The 15,708-nt window shown below is 38.2% G+C and overlaps 7 protein-coding genes across 7 annotated transcripts; 3 read left to right on the top strand and 4 right to left on the bottom strand.

Annotated features, from left to right (window-relative positions):
- Positions 1-431: 431 nt before the first annotated feature.
- RHIMIDRAFT_312594 (glucose-inhibited division protein A subfamily) lies at positions 432-3,207 on the bottom strand (the record flags this gene model as incomplete). Its single annotated transcript, XM_023614817.1, has 13 exons — positions 432-616; positions 668-728; positions 785-881; positions 940-1,049; positions 1,100-1,616; positions 1,677-1,980; positions 2,034-2,146; positions 2,198-2,299; positions 2,356-2,430; positions 2,487-2,676; positions 2,726-2,781; positions 2,835-2,930; positions 2,970-3,207. The coding sequence occupies 13 exons, from the start codon at positions 3,205-3,207 to the stop codon at positions 521-523; spliced, it is 2,055 nt and encodes a 684-aa protein (XP_023467038.1). The 3' UTR covers positions 432-520.
- Positions 3,208-3,227: 20 nt separating this feature from the next.
- On the bottom strand, positions 3,228-4,604 carry RHIMIDRAFT_118646 (SPRY-domain-containing protein). The gene is made up of 4 exons (XM_023605368.1): positions 4,383-4,604; positions 4,016-4,322; positions 3,707-3,967; positions 3,228-3,644 (listed from the first exon to the last, which is right to left on the bottom strand). Exons 1-4 carry the CDS (start codon positions 4,395-4,397, stop codon positions 3,256-3,258), a joined length of 972 nt encoding a protein of 323 aa, XP_023467037.1. The 5' UTR covers positions 4,398-4,604; the 3' UTR covers positions 3,228-3,255.
- Positions 4,605-4,664: 60 nt separating this feature from the next.
- Positions 4,665-6,023, bottom strand: RHIMIDRAFT_200961 (mitochondrial chaperone BCS1; the record flags this gene model as incomplete). Its single annotated transcript, XM_023606496.1, has 2 exons — positions 4,665-5,174; positions 5,235-6,023. 2 exons carry the CDS (start codon positions 6,021-6,023, stop codon positions 4,665-4,667), a joined length of 1,299 nt encoding a protein of 432 aa, XP_023467036.1.
- Positions 6,024-6,458: 435 nt separating this feature from the next.
- On the top strand, positions 6,459-7,011 carry RHIMIDRAFT_236403 (uncharacterized protein; the record flags this gene model as incomplete). The annotated part of the gene is made up of 2 exons (XM_023608545.1): positions 6,459-6,487; positions 6,555-7,011. The coding sequence occupies 2 exons, from the start codon at positions 6,459-6,461 to the stop codon at positions 7,009-7,011; spliced, it is 486 nt and encodes a 161-aa protein (XP_023467035.1).
- Positions 7,012-11,072: 4,061 nt separating this feature from the next.
- Positions 11,073-12,142, top strand: RHIMIDRAFT_118618 (uncharacterized protein). Its single transcript, XM_023605367.1, has 3 exons — positions 11,073-11,226; positions 11,286-11,515; positions 11,566-12,142. The coding sequence occupies exons 2-3, from the start codon at positions 11,360-11,362 to the stop codon at positions 12,040-12,042; spliced, it is 633 nt and encodes a 210-aa protein (XP_023467034.1). The 5' UTR covers positions 11,073-11,226; positions 11,286-11,359; the 3' UTR covers positions 12,043-12,142.
- A 451-nt stretch (positions 12,143-12,593) lies between these two features.
- On the top strand, positions 12,594-13,971 carry RHIMIDRAFT_312589 (uncharacterized protein). Its single transcript, XM_023614816.1, has 7 exons — positions 12,594-12,831; positions 12,885-13,017; positions 13,070-13,126; positions 13,174-13,300; positions 13,356-13,442; positions 13,501-13,586; positions 13,640-13,971. The coding sequence occupies exons 1-7, from the start codon at positions 12,737-12,739 to the stop codon at positions 13,838-13,840; spliced, it is 786 nt and encodes a 261-aa protein (XP_023467033.1). The 5' UTR covers positions 12,594-12,736; the 3' UTR covers positions 13,841-13,971.
- Positions 13,944-15,708, bottom strand: RHIMIDRAFT_279031 (uncharacterized protein). Its single transcript, XM_023612812.1, has 2 exons — positions 14,812-15,708; positions 13,944-14,736 (listed from the first exon to the last, which is right to left on the bottom strand). Exons 1-2 carry the CDS (start codon positions 15,688-15,690, stop codon positions 13,999-14,001), a joined length of 1,617 nt encoding a protein of 538 aa, XP_023467032.1. The 5' UTR covers positions 15,691-15,708; the 3' UTR covers positions 13,944-13,998.

The following is a 15,708-nucleotide window of genomic DNA, read 5'->3' as shown; positions in this document are numbered from 1 at the left end:
CACATAAAGTGAGTTTACTGAAAAGGTGTAAATTGTTAGTATTATCCTTTCATTAAACTGTCGCTTCTGAAAACGAGATAACAGTTTCATGGCTACCTGAAAATCCAGCTGGCCAAGCCTGTTCAGCAAAAAGAAAAAGAAAAAGTACATACTGTTATCCACTTACATTTCAGTACAGATAGCCTATACTTGATCATGATTCACACAGGTTGCAGAGCGTGTTTGTTCTTCACTAGGAGGGCTCATAGTGCCTCTTTTGTGAATAAACTTTTGTGTCTACTCCCTTGAGTTGCTAACAAAAGCGCCAGACTGCAAACTTATCTGTGATAAAGCATAGAAATGTCGATTGCTTTAAGCATTAGGAAAGTAAAAAAAAAAAAGAGAAATGAGACGTATTTATTTACTTTCAAAAGGAGGCTTTTTTCCTATTGGCTGCTAAATGCTCAAAATAAAAAATAGCATGTGACAAAAAAAAGGACATGAAATACAATATTTTATTTGGTCTATCATACATCATTTTCTATTGATATGCTCTGTTTCCAGCAGAACGCTTAACGTATCTTAGCAATGCTACCATGGCAGCCGGTGTAATACCTTCAATACGTTTTGCAGCTCCCTTAAAATAATCAGTGCTTTTTCCAATTAGTTTAATCATTTGTATATTTACCAGTGTCTCAGGACGAACCATAGATAGTTTCTGGCGGGCTTCAAATGAAAGTTCATGTATTCTATTTTGATAAAATAAGTAATCTTGTCGTTGTTTTCTCTACATTATATTTATTACTTGTTGTAATCCAAGTTGATATCTAATTTGAGATTCTCATCTCGTTTCAAAGATTCGATCTCATGTTGCTGTTTTCTTAAATATGGCTTATATCGTCCTACAGCAAGCATACACATGTTAATCAATATATACGGATGACCTATCTAGTAATCCACCTTCAATCAAAACGCGTTCTTTTAATCTAGGTTCCAAATGTGCTAATTCAGGTAAAGCTTCACAGAAATGATCCACAGTGATATTTGGCCACATGAGTACATCGATTCCACTACAATAGTCATTTAGACACGATAAAATAGGTTATATATTGACATTTACCTTTTGTGTATTCCATTACTATTTTCAAAGCTTACGTCTGGACCACTGACAATACCATACTCTGCCCACCTGACAGGAGACATTTTAAGATTTTCAAGAGAATAAATCGCGTTTTCTAATGCTTTTGAGCTGCTCTGGTGTTGCTCCCATCTCTCTTTTCCAACAGCGCCTGCTTCATACCCTTTCTTTGTGAGTCTAGTATCGGCATTATCTGCTCGTAATAGTAATCGGTATTCAGATCTCGCTGTGAATACTCTATAGGGCTCCTCCACGCCCTTTGTGATCAAATCGTCAATCAATACGCCGATATAAGCATCTGCTCTGCTCAACACAAACGGTTTCTTGTTTTGTGCATGTAAGCCAGCATTGATGCCTGCCATGATTCCTTGTGCTGCTGCTTCCTCATATCCTGTTGTTCCATTAATTTGTCCAGCCAAGAATAAACCACTAATGCGCTTCGTCTCCAATGTTGACCTTAATTCTCTAGGATCAATATGATCATACTCGACACCATAGGCTTATCAGAAGAGGTTAGAAAAAACATGGTAATATTGATATGTGAATCATGTTATCAAACCTGGTTTGAGCATCACTACTTGTTCTAAGCCTCGAATCATTCTCAAGAAATTCAATTGAATATCTTCAGGCATCGTGTTGGATATTCCATTTGGATAGACCACATGGGTATCAAGTCCTTCTGGCTCCAGCCAAATGTTGTGTGATTCTTTTGCTGTGAATCGTTGGATTTTGGATTCAAGGGATGGACAATAACGTGGTCCCTTTACGGTCTCTCTGATATGAATGCTTTGATCAAAGTGATCAGAAATATATTTGTGAACTCGAGGATTTGTACTCGTTTGATGGCAGAGTATTTGTTGATCCTATTTTAAAGAAGTTTTAGCTATATTCGAACGGACACTGCTACTGAACTTACTGCATAGGGTACTGTCTTATGAAGATAAGAGAATGGAGATGGAGGGTTATCCCCCACTTGCTCTAGCAATCCGCTGTAATTAATTGTTCTTCCATCAAGTCTCGCGGGTGTGCCTGAATTGAGAGAAAAAGTTAGTAGCTTTCTTGTTAAACCCTTTTCCATACCTGTCTTTAGTCGACCCAGTTTAAATCCTGCAGATTTTAGTGATTTTGAAAGTGCTACAGATGGGTTTTCTCCAATTCTACCCGCTGGCCATGCTTTTAAACCTATATGCCTCAACCGTTATTCTTCTCCTTCCAACTTCATCTGCAATAAATCTCACCTAAATGAATTTCTCCTCCCAAGAAGGTTCCGGTTGTTATAACCACATTAGGTGCTTTGATCACTTGTCCATTCTCTAAATATAAAGCAGATAAGCACATTGGTTTAAGAAAAACATGTATAATGACTTGCCCAATCGAACGCCTTTTACCAGCTGGGAAGCGCCCTTCTGGACCATGTGTACATATTCTTCTTCTGTCATGCCGTCGTTTAGTATAAGATCAGCTACACTTCCAGCTTTGATTGTCAAGTTGGGGTAATTTTTTAAATATTCATGCATATGCTTCTTGTACAGTTTACGGTCTATCTGGGCTCGAGGACCCTTGAAAGCAAAGTTAGCAGGACATAATATTGTGATTATAGATATATACATAAACAGCAGGTCCCCTTGATTTGTTAAGTACTTTAAATTGGATACCAGCCAGATCTAATAGAGAAATAGTTTAGACATGTACCATTCAATGGTGAATCTAACAATACCTGAGATACGTCCACATACACCATCAAGTGCATCAATCTCTCTAACCAAAACACCTTTTCCTACACCACCAAACGAAGGATTGCATGACATCTCACCTTTTTTTGAAGCAGGTTAATTAAACCAAAATCACATACTTTTTTTTTCTAATGCTTTACCAATCGTATCAATATTTTGTGTCAACAACAATGTCTTTGCCCCTGTTCGAGCAGCGGCTGTACATGCTTCAGTACCAGCATGACCACCTCCAATAACAATAACGTCATAGTCTCTAACTGTCGAGGTTACAGTAGCCTGTCGAATAACACAAGAGCTGTGTAGTGATCGTGCATTCTTTATGGTATGTATTTTGACAGATCTTAATCGACTGTACATTTTATAGATAAAAAAAAAATCGAGATTATTAAAAAGGAAATTTTATTATTAAATCAGTCCAGCTCTTCGATTTCGTTCATATTCTGCTTGATCCATTAAAAGTATAGGCGCAGGTAATGTCGAGTAGGAAGGAGGGGATTGTGTTGGAATAACTTGCGTCTGTGAAGGTATGGGTATTGCTGCATAATTGCTATTTCGTTGTACGTGATGAATCAGCGGTGTGTTATCGTCGTGTTCATCATCACCAGTATTATATCGACTGGATGATGGAGTGATAAATCCTGTGGGTATACTTCTAGCAGCCAAACTGCTTGTTTCTCCTCCTCTCTCTAATAAAAAGGAACCAGCCTCAAAACCATAGGCGGGAGGAGGTGCCAAAGTGCCTTGTACGGGTGCTAACCCCCACTTTTTGACATTGGCTTCCACAAACACAAAACCTACATATATAAATGTTGTTAATATTTAATACAATCTATTTAAACCTCTTGTTGTTCTTTACCCATTTGACCAAGATTAACATGGATTTGACATGGTCCATTAGCTCCGATCGTAGGAAATAAGTTGTAACGTAGGCCGAAGCATGCTTCATCTAGCTTTCTACCGTTCTTTGTAAAAAAGATAGTGCCTGTTCGAGGGCGATATCCAACACCGATGACGTCTCCTTCTTCGTATCTAGAGTTGTAGGGTCTACCAAAAAACGGGTTGTTGAAATGTTTGTTTCCTGTATCACTAAAGTAACCAATAGAGTGCTTATTCCAACCTACATGATCTCAGTTTTGGATATATGGTCTAAATACACGCAACTTACCAGGTAGTCTCCATGATGGATATGGTTTAGTAGCTACGCCCACAGAGACAGTTGTTGTTAGTGGCTTTTCAAACATCTTGGCTTCCCAGTAATAAACTTCCTGATTTCTTGGTAAGGGCAGGTTGGTCTGCACGCAGCTCTCACCAGAAAAGAATTGAATCTCTGTTCTTCCTGAAACAAAGCTTTGCGTTTCCATATCACACACAAATTCAAATGCTGAGATACCCTTTTCTTGTATACTGACATACTGAGACATGGTTATATCGGTGGGTACACTTTCCGGTGGGTGTCTTTGCTGAAAGGCTAGCTTATTGTTTTAGTATGTATGTATATTCCGAACATACACCACATGTGCACACCCTCTTACCTTTAGCTTGTTCATAGCTTATTCTTGCGTCCTCCGATAAAGTTGCTAGTAATGCGGGACATTCTACAAATTCGTCTTCAAAAAATGAATCTTGACCATAAAAGAACCTTTCTCCACTTGCTTTTGTAAAGCATAAAAGAATAAAAATGACAAGCAAAAATACAAAAACACCCACTAATAATATCCAAGTGTAATTGGCATCTATTTCCAACATGATTGAATAGAAAAAAAAGATTGTTTGTTTAATAGAGTGTAATCGAGACTCTTTTATTATTTTTATTTTCAGAATTGGTTGTACAACGAATCTGCATTTTTCACTGCTTCTTCTGGTTTATCCTTGTAATAGACAAAATGACCTTGTAGACTAGCTGTGCTCACATTCTTTCCTTTGATCTTTTCTACAAATTCATTTGCAAGTGCTTCGTTATCATAGAATCGTTTAAACATGTTGCGTATTTGGTATTCTGATGCATTTCCAAAGAACTCCTTTAGATCAACTCTACCTGGTCTGATAAGTGCTGGATCTAGTTTCTCAACATGATTTGTTGTTAAAAAGATGATACGTTCTTCAGCTGAAGCAACACCGTCTAGAGCATTAAGTAGACCACTAAAGGTGATCATCGATTGGTATCCTTGGTTATCTGTCTGTGATCGTTTGGTGAATGCTGCGTCTATATCTTCTAATAACATAATACTTCGTTCAGGCACATTGCTTAATAAATGGTTCAGTCGGTCATCTGTCAACCCTCTTTCAGATAAATTGAGTATACAAATGTTATATTCCAGTTCTCCCTATATGTTTATATAATTATATCTTTTCTCCTTCTTTTCTTTTTCTCTTTATTGACTTACTGCTAAAGCTTGGATAAAACTACTCTTACCAGACCCAGGTGGTCCATGTAATAGATATCCTCTTCTATAAGGTATTCCCCTTTCATTATACCATTTTCCATTATTAATAAATGCCTTCACATCATTTACAATACGCTCTTTAATTCCTTTATCCAGAATCACAGATTCTAGCATTCGTCTTCTTCTAGGCATGCCAAAAGGTCGCCATTCGGGCCCATACGAGGTATATATCACAGTTTTACCTTCTTGCTTTTTCAGTGCCATCTCCTGTGCCTCCTGTAGTAACTCTTGAAACACGTGCCTATCTCGGCTTAGTGTTGTGATCGTGATCGTTTCAAAGGGGGCACCAGTTGACAGGTCCATCATTTTACCGTCTCGTTGTCTTTGTACTTGCATCCAGATATGACGATATTTGAAAAAATGTGTGCCTGGTCCAGGTACTAGTCCAAACTTTGTACTGATACTTCCATTATCATGTTGTTTATAACTTGTCTCAACCGCAAGGTGTTGTACTTGTCGTTTGGGCGCATGATGAGACATCCAATGCAAGAACCAAAGATAAGATTTATCTCTTGATGGAATCTCTAATGTCACCAAGAGTCTACGTCGAAGTGCACTCGCACCCACTGTAGCACCTTTTCTTAAAAGTGAAAGGCCAGCCCCTACACCGATCAGACCAAAACCAGCTGAAAAGATCGGGTTGGAAGTGACAGTGCTGAGCAACCCTTGTTTTTCTGGTACACCTTCGACTGCTGTAGTTGTCTGTTCATTGGTTAATGTTTCCAGCATTGACATTTTGTTGAGCACAAAAAATTTATGTAGGGGCTCTCAGGTTGGTTTTTGACTGCAGATTTGCGGACAGTGATTATCGGCAGCCATAAAAGGCGTTAACCAATAGATTTGTAGTATATTTCAAAATCGCTTTTTACCTAAGTCTACAAGGTAAACTAATAGTAGCTATTATGTATTCCCTTTTGAACTAATATTTTTATCTTAATACACATGCTGAAATTAACCGAATAGCTGATAGTGTTTATATTGTTTCTTTGGACTTTGCTGGTCTTTCAACAAGCATTGTTGATTTAAAAGAACTTAGGAGCAGTCCATTTTCAGGCTATACAAAGCTCGGATAATTCCCTGTCGTAGTGCTGTTGATATAGGCGCCGGTTGTCATATTTATTCTATGCACGCTTAATCATATGAGATTACTCTAAATCTATAAGAATGGATAATACCAAGAGACTGACCACAAAGTATTTTCGGAAATAGAAATGGGGCAGAGGCGCGTTCTTTTATCGCCAAGAAAATTGATCAACACAGAGATCAAGGGGTCGTCGTTGATCTCGAAACCATTCAGCAACTTTTGATCGTGTTTCGTCGGTACCACCAACTTCTCACCCACATCGTATCAAGTCGCCACCAGAATATGATATCGCTTTCAAATTGCGACTACCAATCTTTTACGGGAGATCCATTGCCGGCAACAAGAATCGCTGAAACCGTAAACGAGCACACAGTTGCTCAAAAGCAATCGATGTATGCGCACAGTGAACACTCGATAACAGGCCACAAGGTTGATAACAAATTGTTGCTCGTCGACAGACATGGACAGCAAGAAATCAACGTGTGCACCGTCGAAGCAGCAAGAAACAGCGCAGATGATCACAAGCTAACAAATGACCATAACAAACTGCTTCAGGAAGGAAAAGATACCCTTAAACTGCTTAGAAGTATGAACTTCTGTGCTAAAAATCAAGGTCAAGAAGCTTCTGCTTAAGAAGTCGCATAAGTAACGCCGTTTAGCATGGACCATTGCTCATAAAGACTGGACTTGTGATGCTTGGAGACGAATGGTGTTCAGTGATGAGACTAAAATGAACGTTTTTGGCTCTGATGGATGCAAGTACTAGTGGAGTAGACCTAATGACAGCTTGCAACCCATCATCTTGACCTTACTGTCAAGGGAGGAAACAGAAATGTAATGGTATGGGGCTGCATTACCTATAATGGCCCTGGATATGCTTATTGGATTCATGTTGGCACGTAGCAATTTTCTGGCAAAGCCCGCTGTTCCTTGCGTCAGCTGCATCCATTTGCCGCTTTGAAATGATTTTGGCCCCGTATTACGGTTCCATCTTCGAACAAATACTCAATTAATAAAAAAGGTCGTGCGATCCAATTTTTTCGAGAATGGTTTTAATATATTTTCTTCATGACAGGAATGAGATAGCTTATAATGCTGGATGTTTTCCCCATTTCAAAGTTGATATTAACATTACGTTTGCATTGGACAGCAACAACAAAAATAGGAAGTAATAAAAAAAAAATATGAGAGGATATCATGCTTCCAAATGAATGAGAAAGGTACCCACAGCTGCCAATGAAAGTCTCAATTAACCAATTCAATGCCCATTATCTTGCGCTTCTTGTGGGGAAGACTGTGGTTTTGCTCATGATTTCAGTTTTTGACTGACTAATTTTTGCTGTACACGCTGAGAACAGTGTTATCAATGATGTCCTTGACAGTGCCATTATCATAGCTTATGCGAAGAATGAATAATATGGCCTTGGATATGTTGTTTTACGACAATGATTGTAGTTGGAGAAAGAAAAAAAAAAGGAAATACAGACGATGGAGAGGAGTAATGAGGTTAGGTATCTACCTTGATCAGACCTTGCCACAACTTTAGTTGTGTAGCAGTAGTGAGATGATTATTGGTACGAATGGGTATGACAGTTTGGACATACTAAAGTATGATGCACTAATTTTTTCTTGTAAATGAATAATAAAAGAAAACCAATGCCTTCTTTATTACTCTATTCTAGTCATTCCCACTTTATCTAAATTCTCGCCTGAAACAAACTATCCAAGCCATGCCATTCATCCTTCGCATAAGCTATGACGATGGCACTACCAAAGACATCATTCATCTCACAATGGCTAGGTCGCTTTTGCCTTGTTCTTGTAGAATAAAAAAGTTCTTTGGATTGCATTATCCCCAAGAATTTGATGAATCAAGAAATTAAGATTAGTTTTTAAATTAGCAAATATAACAATAAAAGAAATCAGCAGTGTTCTCAGAGCCATCTTTTTTACACTTCATCAGGTAGAACAACGCCACAACACAAGATCTCAAATGTTGATTGTTACAACCACAACAAAATAGCAGACGCTGTCAAGATATAGCAATGTGAGGCAGGTGTCATGTTTCTACGTTTATATCAAAGAAGATTACACCATTTGACATAATATAATCAATATATATATTTTGCATACAAGGCAAAATCACCTTAAATATTAACATAATACTTCGTATTAAGCTCACAACACTGATTCATGGCATATGTAGCTTGTAGCGTAATATAATATAGTTCATTGATTGACAACATGTATTCTTGTATATAAAGGGCCAACTCCCTTTTACCATGAATCTCTTTCTTTTCTCTGTTCATAAAATAATCTCAAAGAACCTTATCTCATCTTGCCGTATTCTTATATTTTCAAGGTAAAAATACTTCATTCTATAATATCGCAGACAGACACGGCCAAGAAATCAACGTGGGCGCCGCCGAAGCAGCAAGAAACAGCGCAGATGATGACAAGCTTATTGATGATTATAGCAAGCTGCTCCGGGAAGGAAAAAGACATCCTTGATCGGCTGCTTGAGACCGTCGTGGAGAAGGACGCCGCAACTGAAGTCAAGGACCTGTTCATCCAGCTGGATGGCATCCAGGACCAGCTTTCCTCCATCTACTTGGATGACGAGGCAAATGTTTACATTGCAATCCCCAAATAACGCCTGCTCTTTCCTACATCGGCTGCTTCTATTCGCCGCTTCGAAGCAACTTTGACTGCTCTGCTGCAACTGCGACACAAGCTTTCCAAATTGATCATGGTCATACAGCATCAGCAGGAGCTACTAGATGAGAGACGGCACTCCATTGGCACCTACGATCCTTGTCCACCCCTTGAAAAAACCCTCATCGTGATACTCTCTCCCGCACGATAATTTCACCCTAGGAAAAGTACCCAAATAGTAAAAAAGGTCATGCGATTCAATTTTTTTCGAGAATGGTTTTAATATGTTTTTTCATGATGCGAAGGAGGTAGTTTGTAATTTTATATATTTTTTCCCTCTAGATTTCAAAGTTAATGCCGATATTACGTTTATATTGGACAGCAATAACAAATATAGAGCGTGAAAAACACGGTGAGACATTATGTTGCTGAATGAATGAAAAAAACGTTCATGGATGCTAATAAAAGTCCTCATTAACCAACCCAGCGTTCATTATCTTGCTCTTGTGAGGAAGATTGTGGTTTTGTTTACGTTGCCGCTTTCCATAGCGTTTACGACAAAAGTTAGCTAGTCGAAAACTAAAATCATAAACAAAATCACAACCTTTACTAGAAGCGGATGCCGGGAAAACGGCTGCGCTGCCATTAATCCGTGTGCAGCAAAAGCATATTTAAAAGGCAAAACCAGATTTAGTAGATCAGGTTTTGTGGCTATGTTTTAAGGTAATGTATGCTGTCGTGAAGAAAGAAACGTCTACTGATTACAGCACAAGATTGATTAGTCTACTACAGCATATATCATGCCCAATCAATCCGTTGCGATCTTTTGCGACAAGCGTCTTTTCTTATCGATAGAAAGAGAGCCAATCGTCCTACACAGTCATGTATTTATCTATATTTTTCTTTTGCATAATTGATATTCTACAAATGTAGGTTTAGGTAAGAGTAGTCTTTTTTCTCTTATCGATGATTCAACAGACATAAAGTAGTCTATTAGGCTTTGTGTGTGAGTATTTGTATACTTATGCAAACAAGAGACAATACGAGGTACAAATGAATATATCAAGCAAGAGCGCGGGGGGTTTACCGATTGTTTTTATCCAATCATAAAAGCGGGATCAAATTTAGCGACTCAAATGGGAAAAAGAAAAGAAAAATGCCGCGAAAGAGGATTGTTTTGATTCTACGCTAATCAATATATCAATCAACGAAGTATTCCACTACCGGAAGTTGGCGACCTTTAGTGTGTTGACTATGCTTTTCATAAAGCAAGCCTAGAACTGGATCAAAATAAGCTGGCCCGGAACGAAACAAAATGAATGAGGTTTTAGCTGTAGACACATAATGTATTGTCTTTACACATCGGGTGTCATCATACTCAATATGTCATATGAAGTGATTGTTATCCTTTAAAGTAACTTATGATGACGATTTTATTATGCAGAAAGGGAACAGCAAACGCGTAAACAAAAAGCAGCGTCTAAAATGATTAGTCAGCCTTTTGTCAGATGTGGAAAAAGAGAAACCTTCTATAAATAGAAATGAATGACAAATCCGAGGCTAATAGCAGACGAACAAAAGCAAAGTAAACTTGTTCAATTAAGGCAGGTATCTATGGTTTTGTCTTTTCTTTTATTTTTCAAAAAAAGTAGCATCCTGTTTATTATATGACATTATAGGTAAACACTATGTTACACCATCCAAAAATTTCTTGTCCTTTTTTACACTATCTTCGATTTTGTATGACAAAAAACATCAAGAAAATTAAAAGAGAGTAAAATATAATTGACGTTCCTGAAAAAAAAAAGCATAGCAACAGCAACATAGCAAATAAAATGATATCCGAAAAATGATTTGTGGCTTTTTTCGGCTAATCCATTATTGCTTAGAAATCACTGGCTGGATTATGCAGAGGCCACAGAAATAAAAAGGGCGACAACGTTGTTTTATAGACAATATTACTAATGGACAAATTTAACTATTTTTTTAATTCTTAAATCTTCTTCTTCTTCTTCTTCTTCTTATTGTACATTTGTATGAAATCATCTTCTAAAAAACGACGTATATTGCCATGCCCTTATACAAAACCACAAGATTCAAAACCCAAATGTAAATTTAAATATGATCAAGCTTGTAACCTGCTGCAGGCTATTGAATTAAGTGGGCGAGAGCTGCTTAGCAAAACATGCCTTGGTAAATATATTTTTATCTTATGATGTTGATAAAAAGCTAATATGTAATTGAAAAAAAAGCTCATTTGGCAATATATGTTTCTAAAACTTGGGAAGATAATTACTGTCCAGAAAGAACACAACAGCTATTTTACATGATGAACAGTTTATTAAATACAACCCGCATTGAGGCCGATGAACCCTTTGAGGTCTTACTTCAGAAATATTGTGCAAGTTCTACATCGATGCCCACCCTGTGTCCCAGTGTGACCTTGCTGGTTGCGATCAGTTATATCGAACGGTTGAACAAGGTTAGAGATTGAATATAAAAGAGAAGAGCAAATGAGTTAACACTATTCAGAAATACCGAAATCTAAAAGGCACCGCAGGTTGTGGATCCCGGATGATTTATGTCGCCTATAACCTTGCAGCAAAATATATCCACGACTGTCTCAGATTAGTCATCTACACTACACAAAAGTATATTGATCGACCCATGACACCCCCTACTTCACCTAAAATACCCCAGAATAACAATAACAATAATGATAATGATAATAATAATAATAATACAACCGTGCATACCGCCACATCCATCTTTCAGAGTTGCATTGAGAATGATGTTGAAAAAAGACAAAAAGTAGCTCGAATGGAAAAAGAATTTCTATGTTTCCTCAACTTTGACCTCTCTGTAGACGATCCTATCGCTCTTATCGAATGGGCACAAAGTTATGATGATGCACCCAAGCAATCAACCATATTTTGTCTTGATGAAAAATATACCTCGGCGGACGAAGGCGATGATGAAATGGATGAAGACGATGATGCGACATTGTAAAAAAAAAAACAAAAAAAAACAAATATTGTATTTATATTATATCCACACATTTTGCTAATAAACCTCCCCCACGTCTATCATTGTTGTCCAAAAGTCTCAATAGCTGTGATGTTGAAACAAAGGCTAAGGATGCGATGGCTACCTGATTTTGGTACCGATTGTATCTTTGTATGCGTCTTGATCTGTAGTTGAGAGAGAGATGATAAGCTTGAAAGGCTGTTCCGAATTGCTTCTCGTTACAAAGCAAAAAGTTCCTCCAATTGTCAAGCTTCAGCTGTCTTTTGGCAATTCCCTTGTACTGAATGCATGTTGCTCTCTTATTAGTCTTGCAGCACTTTTAGGTCTCACACATCTTTGTTAAAGAGACGTTTCTAAAACTCAAGCATTTCTTTTTTGTAATGTTGCTCGTCGTTTTTTAATGTGTTGCAATAGACTTTTATAAATCATATATTCAAAACATCTTTTATGAAACATCTTTGACCGGTTGGGAATTCTCAGGTAAATAAGTGATTTTAATAGCATCTTGATTAAATATACAGTAAGCAATGTTTGTTCATGTTGTATGGAGTAGAAAGAGATATTATCAATTTTAAAACTACGGGCTTTAGAATGGCTGCACGTTGCACACACACACATACACGCACATAAACCTTTTTTTTTCTTTTTCCTTTCTGTGTTTCATATTTTATCCATAATGAAGATTTACACTGCTGCCTTGCTCTCTACTTTAGCATCGGCCGTTCTCGCCTTTGAAAACACGGTACCCTGCCTTATGTGGTCTCCCAAGGAGTAAGCAAAGCAATTATATAGAGTTATAATATAACAAACAGCAACTTTGATAGCTACATTAAACCAGTGACCGAGGCCAGCAATCAGCTTGTCATCTCCAATACCGATGCAACTTTAAGAATTCTTTCTTCTTTATCTTCAGACATTTGCTCTGCCAAAGTCATTGCTTTATTAGACCAACCCGAGGTAATTACTTCTTGTAAAGAGAAGGCCTGTCATGTAAACACACGTTCTCTAGGTTCATAGCAACGATTTTACTCGTTACGATAACAAGCATGCTTTCACTCAACTCAAGGTAAATACAAAACTTGGGCCTTATCACGTATTCACTCTTGTCATTAGGAACACGCTAGTCAAGCTCATTCTCGTTCTGATATTGAGTATGTCACAGGTGGTGTTGATGTTCAAGCAGTAGCTAAAAAGATTGCTACCAAGTGTGATGCTGCCATTGCAACTTTGGATGCTTCCAGTAAATGAAATAGTATATGAAAAGTAGCACACGTTCACTCACAATCGTAACATAGCAATCTCTGTTGATGACTTCCCAGAACAAACTACACCCGTCGTTGCTATTGTACCTCTTCCAAACACTAACAATTTTGAAGGAAATGGTAGGTCTACAACTGAAAAAAGCAAAAAGAGCAGTTTTTCATTTAACTTTCTGTATAGATGCCTTATTAGGACGTTTCTTTCGAGTACTTGAGCAAAAGGTACATGATGACTATGCCATTATCTACACATCTAGCTCTACAAAGGCAAGTCAAAGAGAAAAATAAAAGACATGAAGCTAACTATTCTGTACATATAGGCAGATGAAGCTTTGACTCGTCGTGCCCCTTCTAATACTAACTTACCCATTTTTGCTAAATACCAATTATTTACCCCTGGTATCTTCATGGTCCTTGGTGTTTCTATTCTCTTCTTGTTTATTGCCGGTACAGGCCTTACCTGGTTAATGGGCATTCAAACACCTGTTCGTATGGAAGCAGTCAAACAAAAGAAAAACTAAGAAAGAGAATGAAGAAAAAGAGAGAGAGAAAAAGAGACATTTCTTTTTTTTTTTTATTTACATTCCCCCCTTCTCTTTTACATGTATAAAAAGTCTTTATGTTTCGCTTTTTTCTTTCTTTTTTTTTCTATAATACACTGGATATTTGTTTGTTCTTTTTATGCTTGTTGATTCACAAGCTTTGGTATACTTGTGAGGCTGCTACTATGGTAAAGAGTGACATCAGTAAACTTGGCGACGCTGACAACAGTTGTATCACAGCTGGTGACAGCCAAGCCTGCATACACGTCCTTGGACATGGTGACGGCAATAGAAGCAAAAGGTTCCCATTCTGTCTTTACCCCTAAAAGGTCAATGTGTTGAATATGAGCTTCAAAGAGATCTTCACTTTGACGTGTCAGGCGAAGGCGGTATGGAGGCGTGGCCTTCATGGTCTTGATTATCTTGGTCGGTCCAAAATTGCGGTATCGCACTTGTACAAATACACCATCCGCAGGTGAGATGCCGAGCATAATCAATGGAGAGCCAGAGCCCAGGTGCTCACGGATCATGATGCCAGCCTTGGCACATTTGGCAAACGTCGAATGGGACCGAATGGTACTCTCGAGTGTACCAGAGCCCGAGAAAGGCTGGTACATGAATCGAAAGGCATCACTGGTATCGTCAATGTCAGCACCAGAGCCCCAGAGAGTAAAAGTGGTTGAAGAATCGGCTGAAACAGTTCCAGGGAGTCCAATTCGTATTTCATCACCAACGTCCATAGTTTGCCAGTCTCCTGGTAGGTTTGGATTCGGTGCTGGTCCAGGCAGTGGCTGTCTTGGATCGTTTATTTTAGCTTCCAGAAAAGGTGAGAGTCTTTTGGCAAACAGTTCATGACCAGCATCGTTCAAATACCCCTAAGGATGAAAGTTGAAGCAAAGTTTCTCATTTTTGTGTGGCTCTTGTGTGCGAATATGGGGTCAGCATTTTACCTTTTCATTATATAAACTGGGTCCATGTCGCACCCAACCTGTTGTATCTATAAAGTAGGTATGTAGCTCTCCTTGACGATTGAGCGATACAACTGCTTGCTGTGATGGACGGAACATGTCTCCGAGCGGTTCGGAAAGCACAAAGATGGGCACATCAGGATTCGATAATCTTTGGCGGACTCGAGTGAGAAATGAAGTGAGTGTATCACGGTAATCCGGAGAAGCGTATCCTTTATGCTTATCGTTGGTGCCTAATAATACAACTACCGCGCAAGGCTTTGTTGAAGTATGTTGTTGTTGTTTCATCTGTTGTGGTGGCCACATGTCAAAATACCTTGTAGATAGTCCGTTGATTAAAGTAGCACCTGAGTAAGCTATATGGATGTGATCCATGTCAATCATATCACTTGTTATCCATGCAAAACTGCTTAAAGGGCCACGACTGGTTTCTGTGCCCAAGATGAGATCATGACCAACAAATTCGACTATACCTTTGGATATAAATGGTATAGTTTGGCCTGTATCTTCTATAAGAATAGACTGTAAACTGATGACTTCAGTAGCCACTACGAGCACTTGGTGTTGTTCATTGTCAGGGAAAGGGATTAGGTCTATAGTTGGTGTTGTATTTCCAAAGAATGAGCTTGGACCGTCGTCTATCTGTATAAGTACGTTGGCAGGCTTCGATAGTTGTACTTTGACAGTATATGTGCCTTTGAGGACGACTTTAAAATAAGCGCCTGGCCAACCACTCTGAATGTCATTTGAAGTTGACTGCCATCTTCCAATATATTGAATATTTGGGTCTGTAAAAGGTATTTTTGTGATAGCAAATGCAATATGAAACAATATAAAATACAAGGAAATAGAAAACAACATTTATACACAAAGAGAAAA

Source organism: Rhizopus microsporus (genome assembly GCF_002708625.1).
Source record: "Rhizopus microsporus ATCC 52813 unplaced genomic scaffold scaffold_6, whole genome shotgun sequence".
In the NCBI taxonomy this organism is placed as follows: domain Eukaryota; kingdom Fungi; phylum Mucoromycota; class Mucoromycetes; order Mucorales; family Rhizopodaceae; genus Rhizopus; species Rhizopus microsporus.
This window is presented reverse-complemented; position numbering and strand designations above follow the sequence as displayed.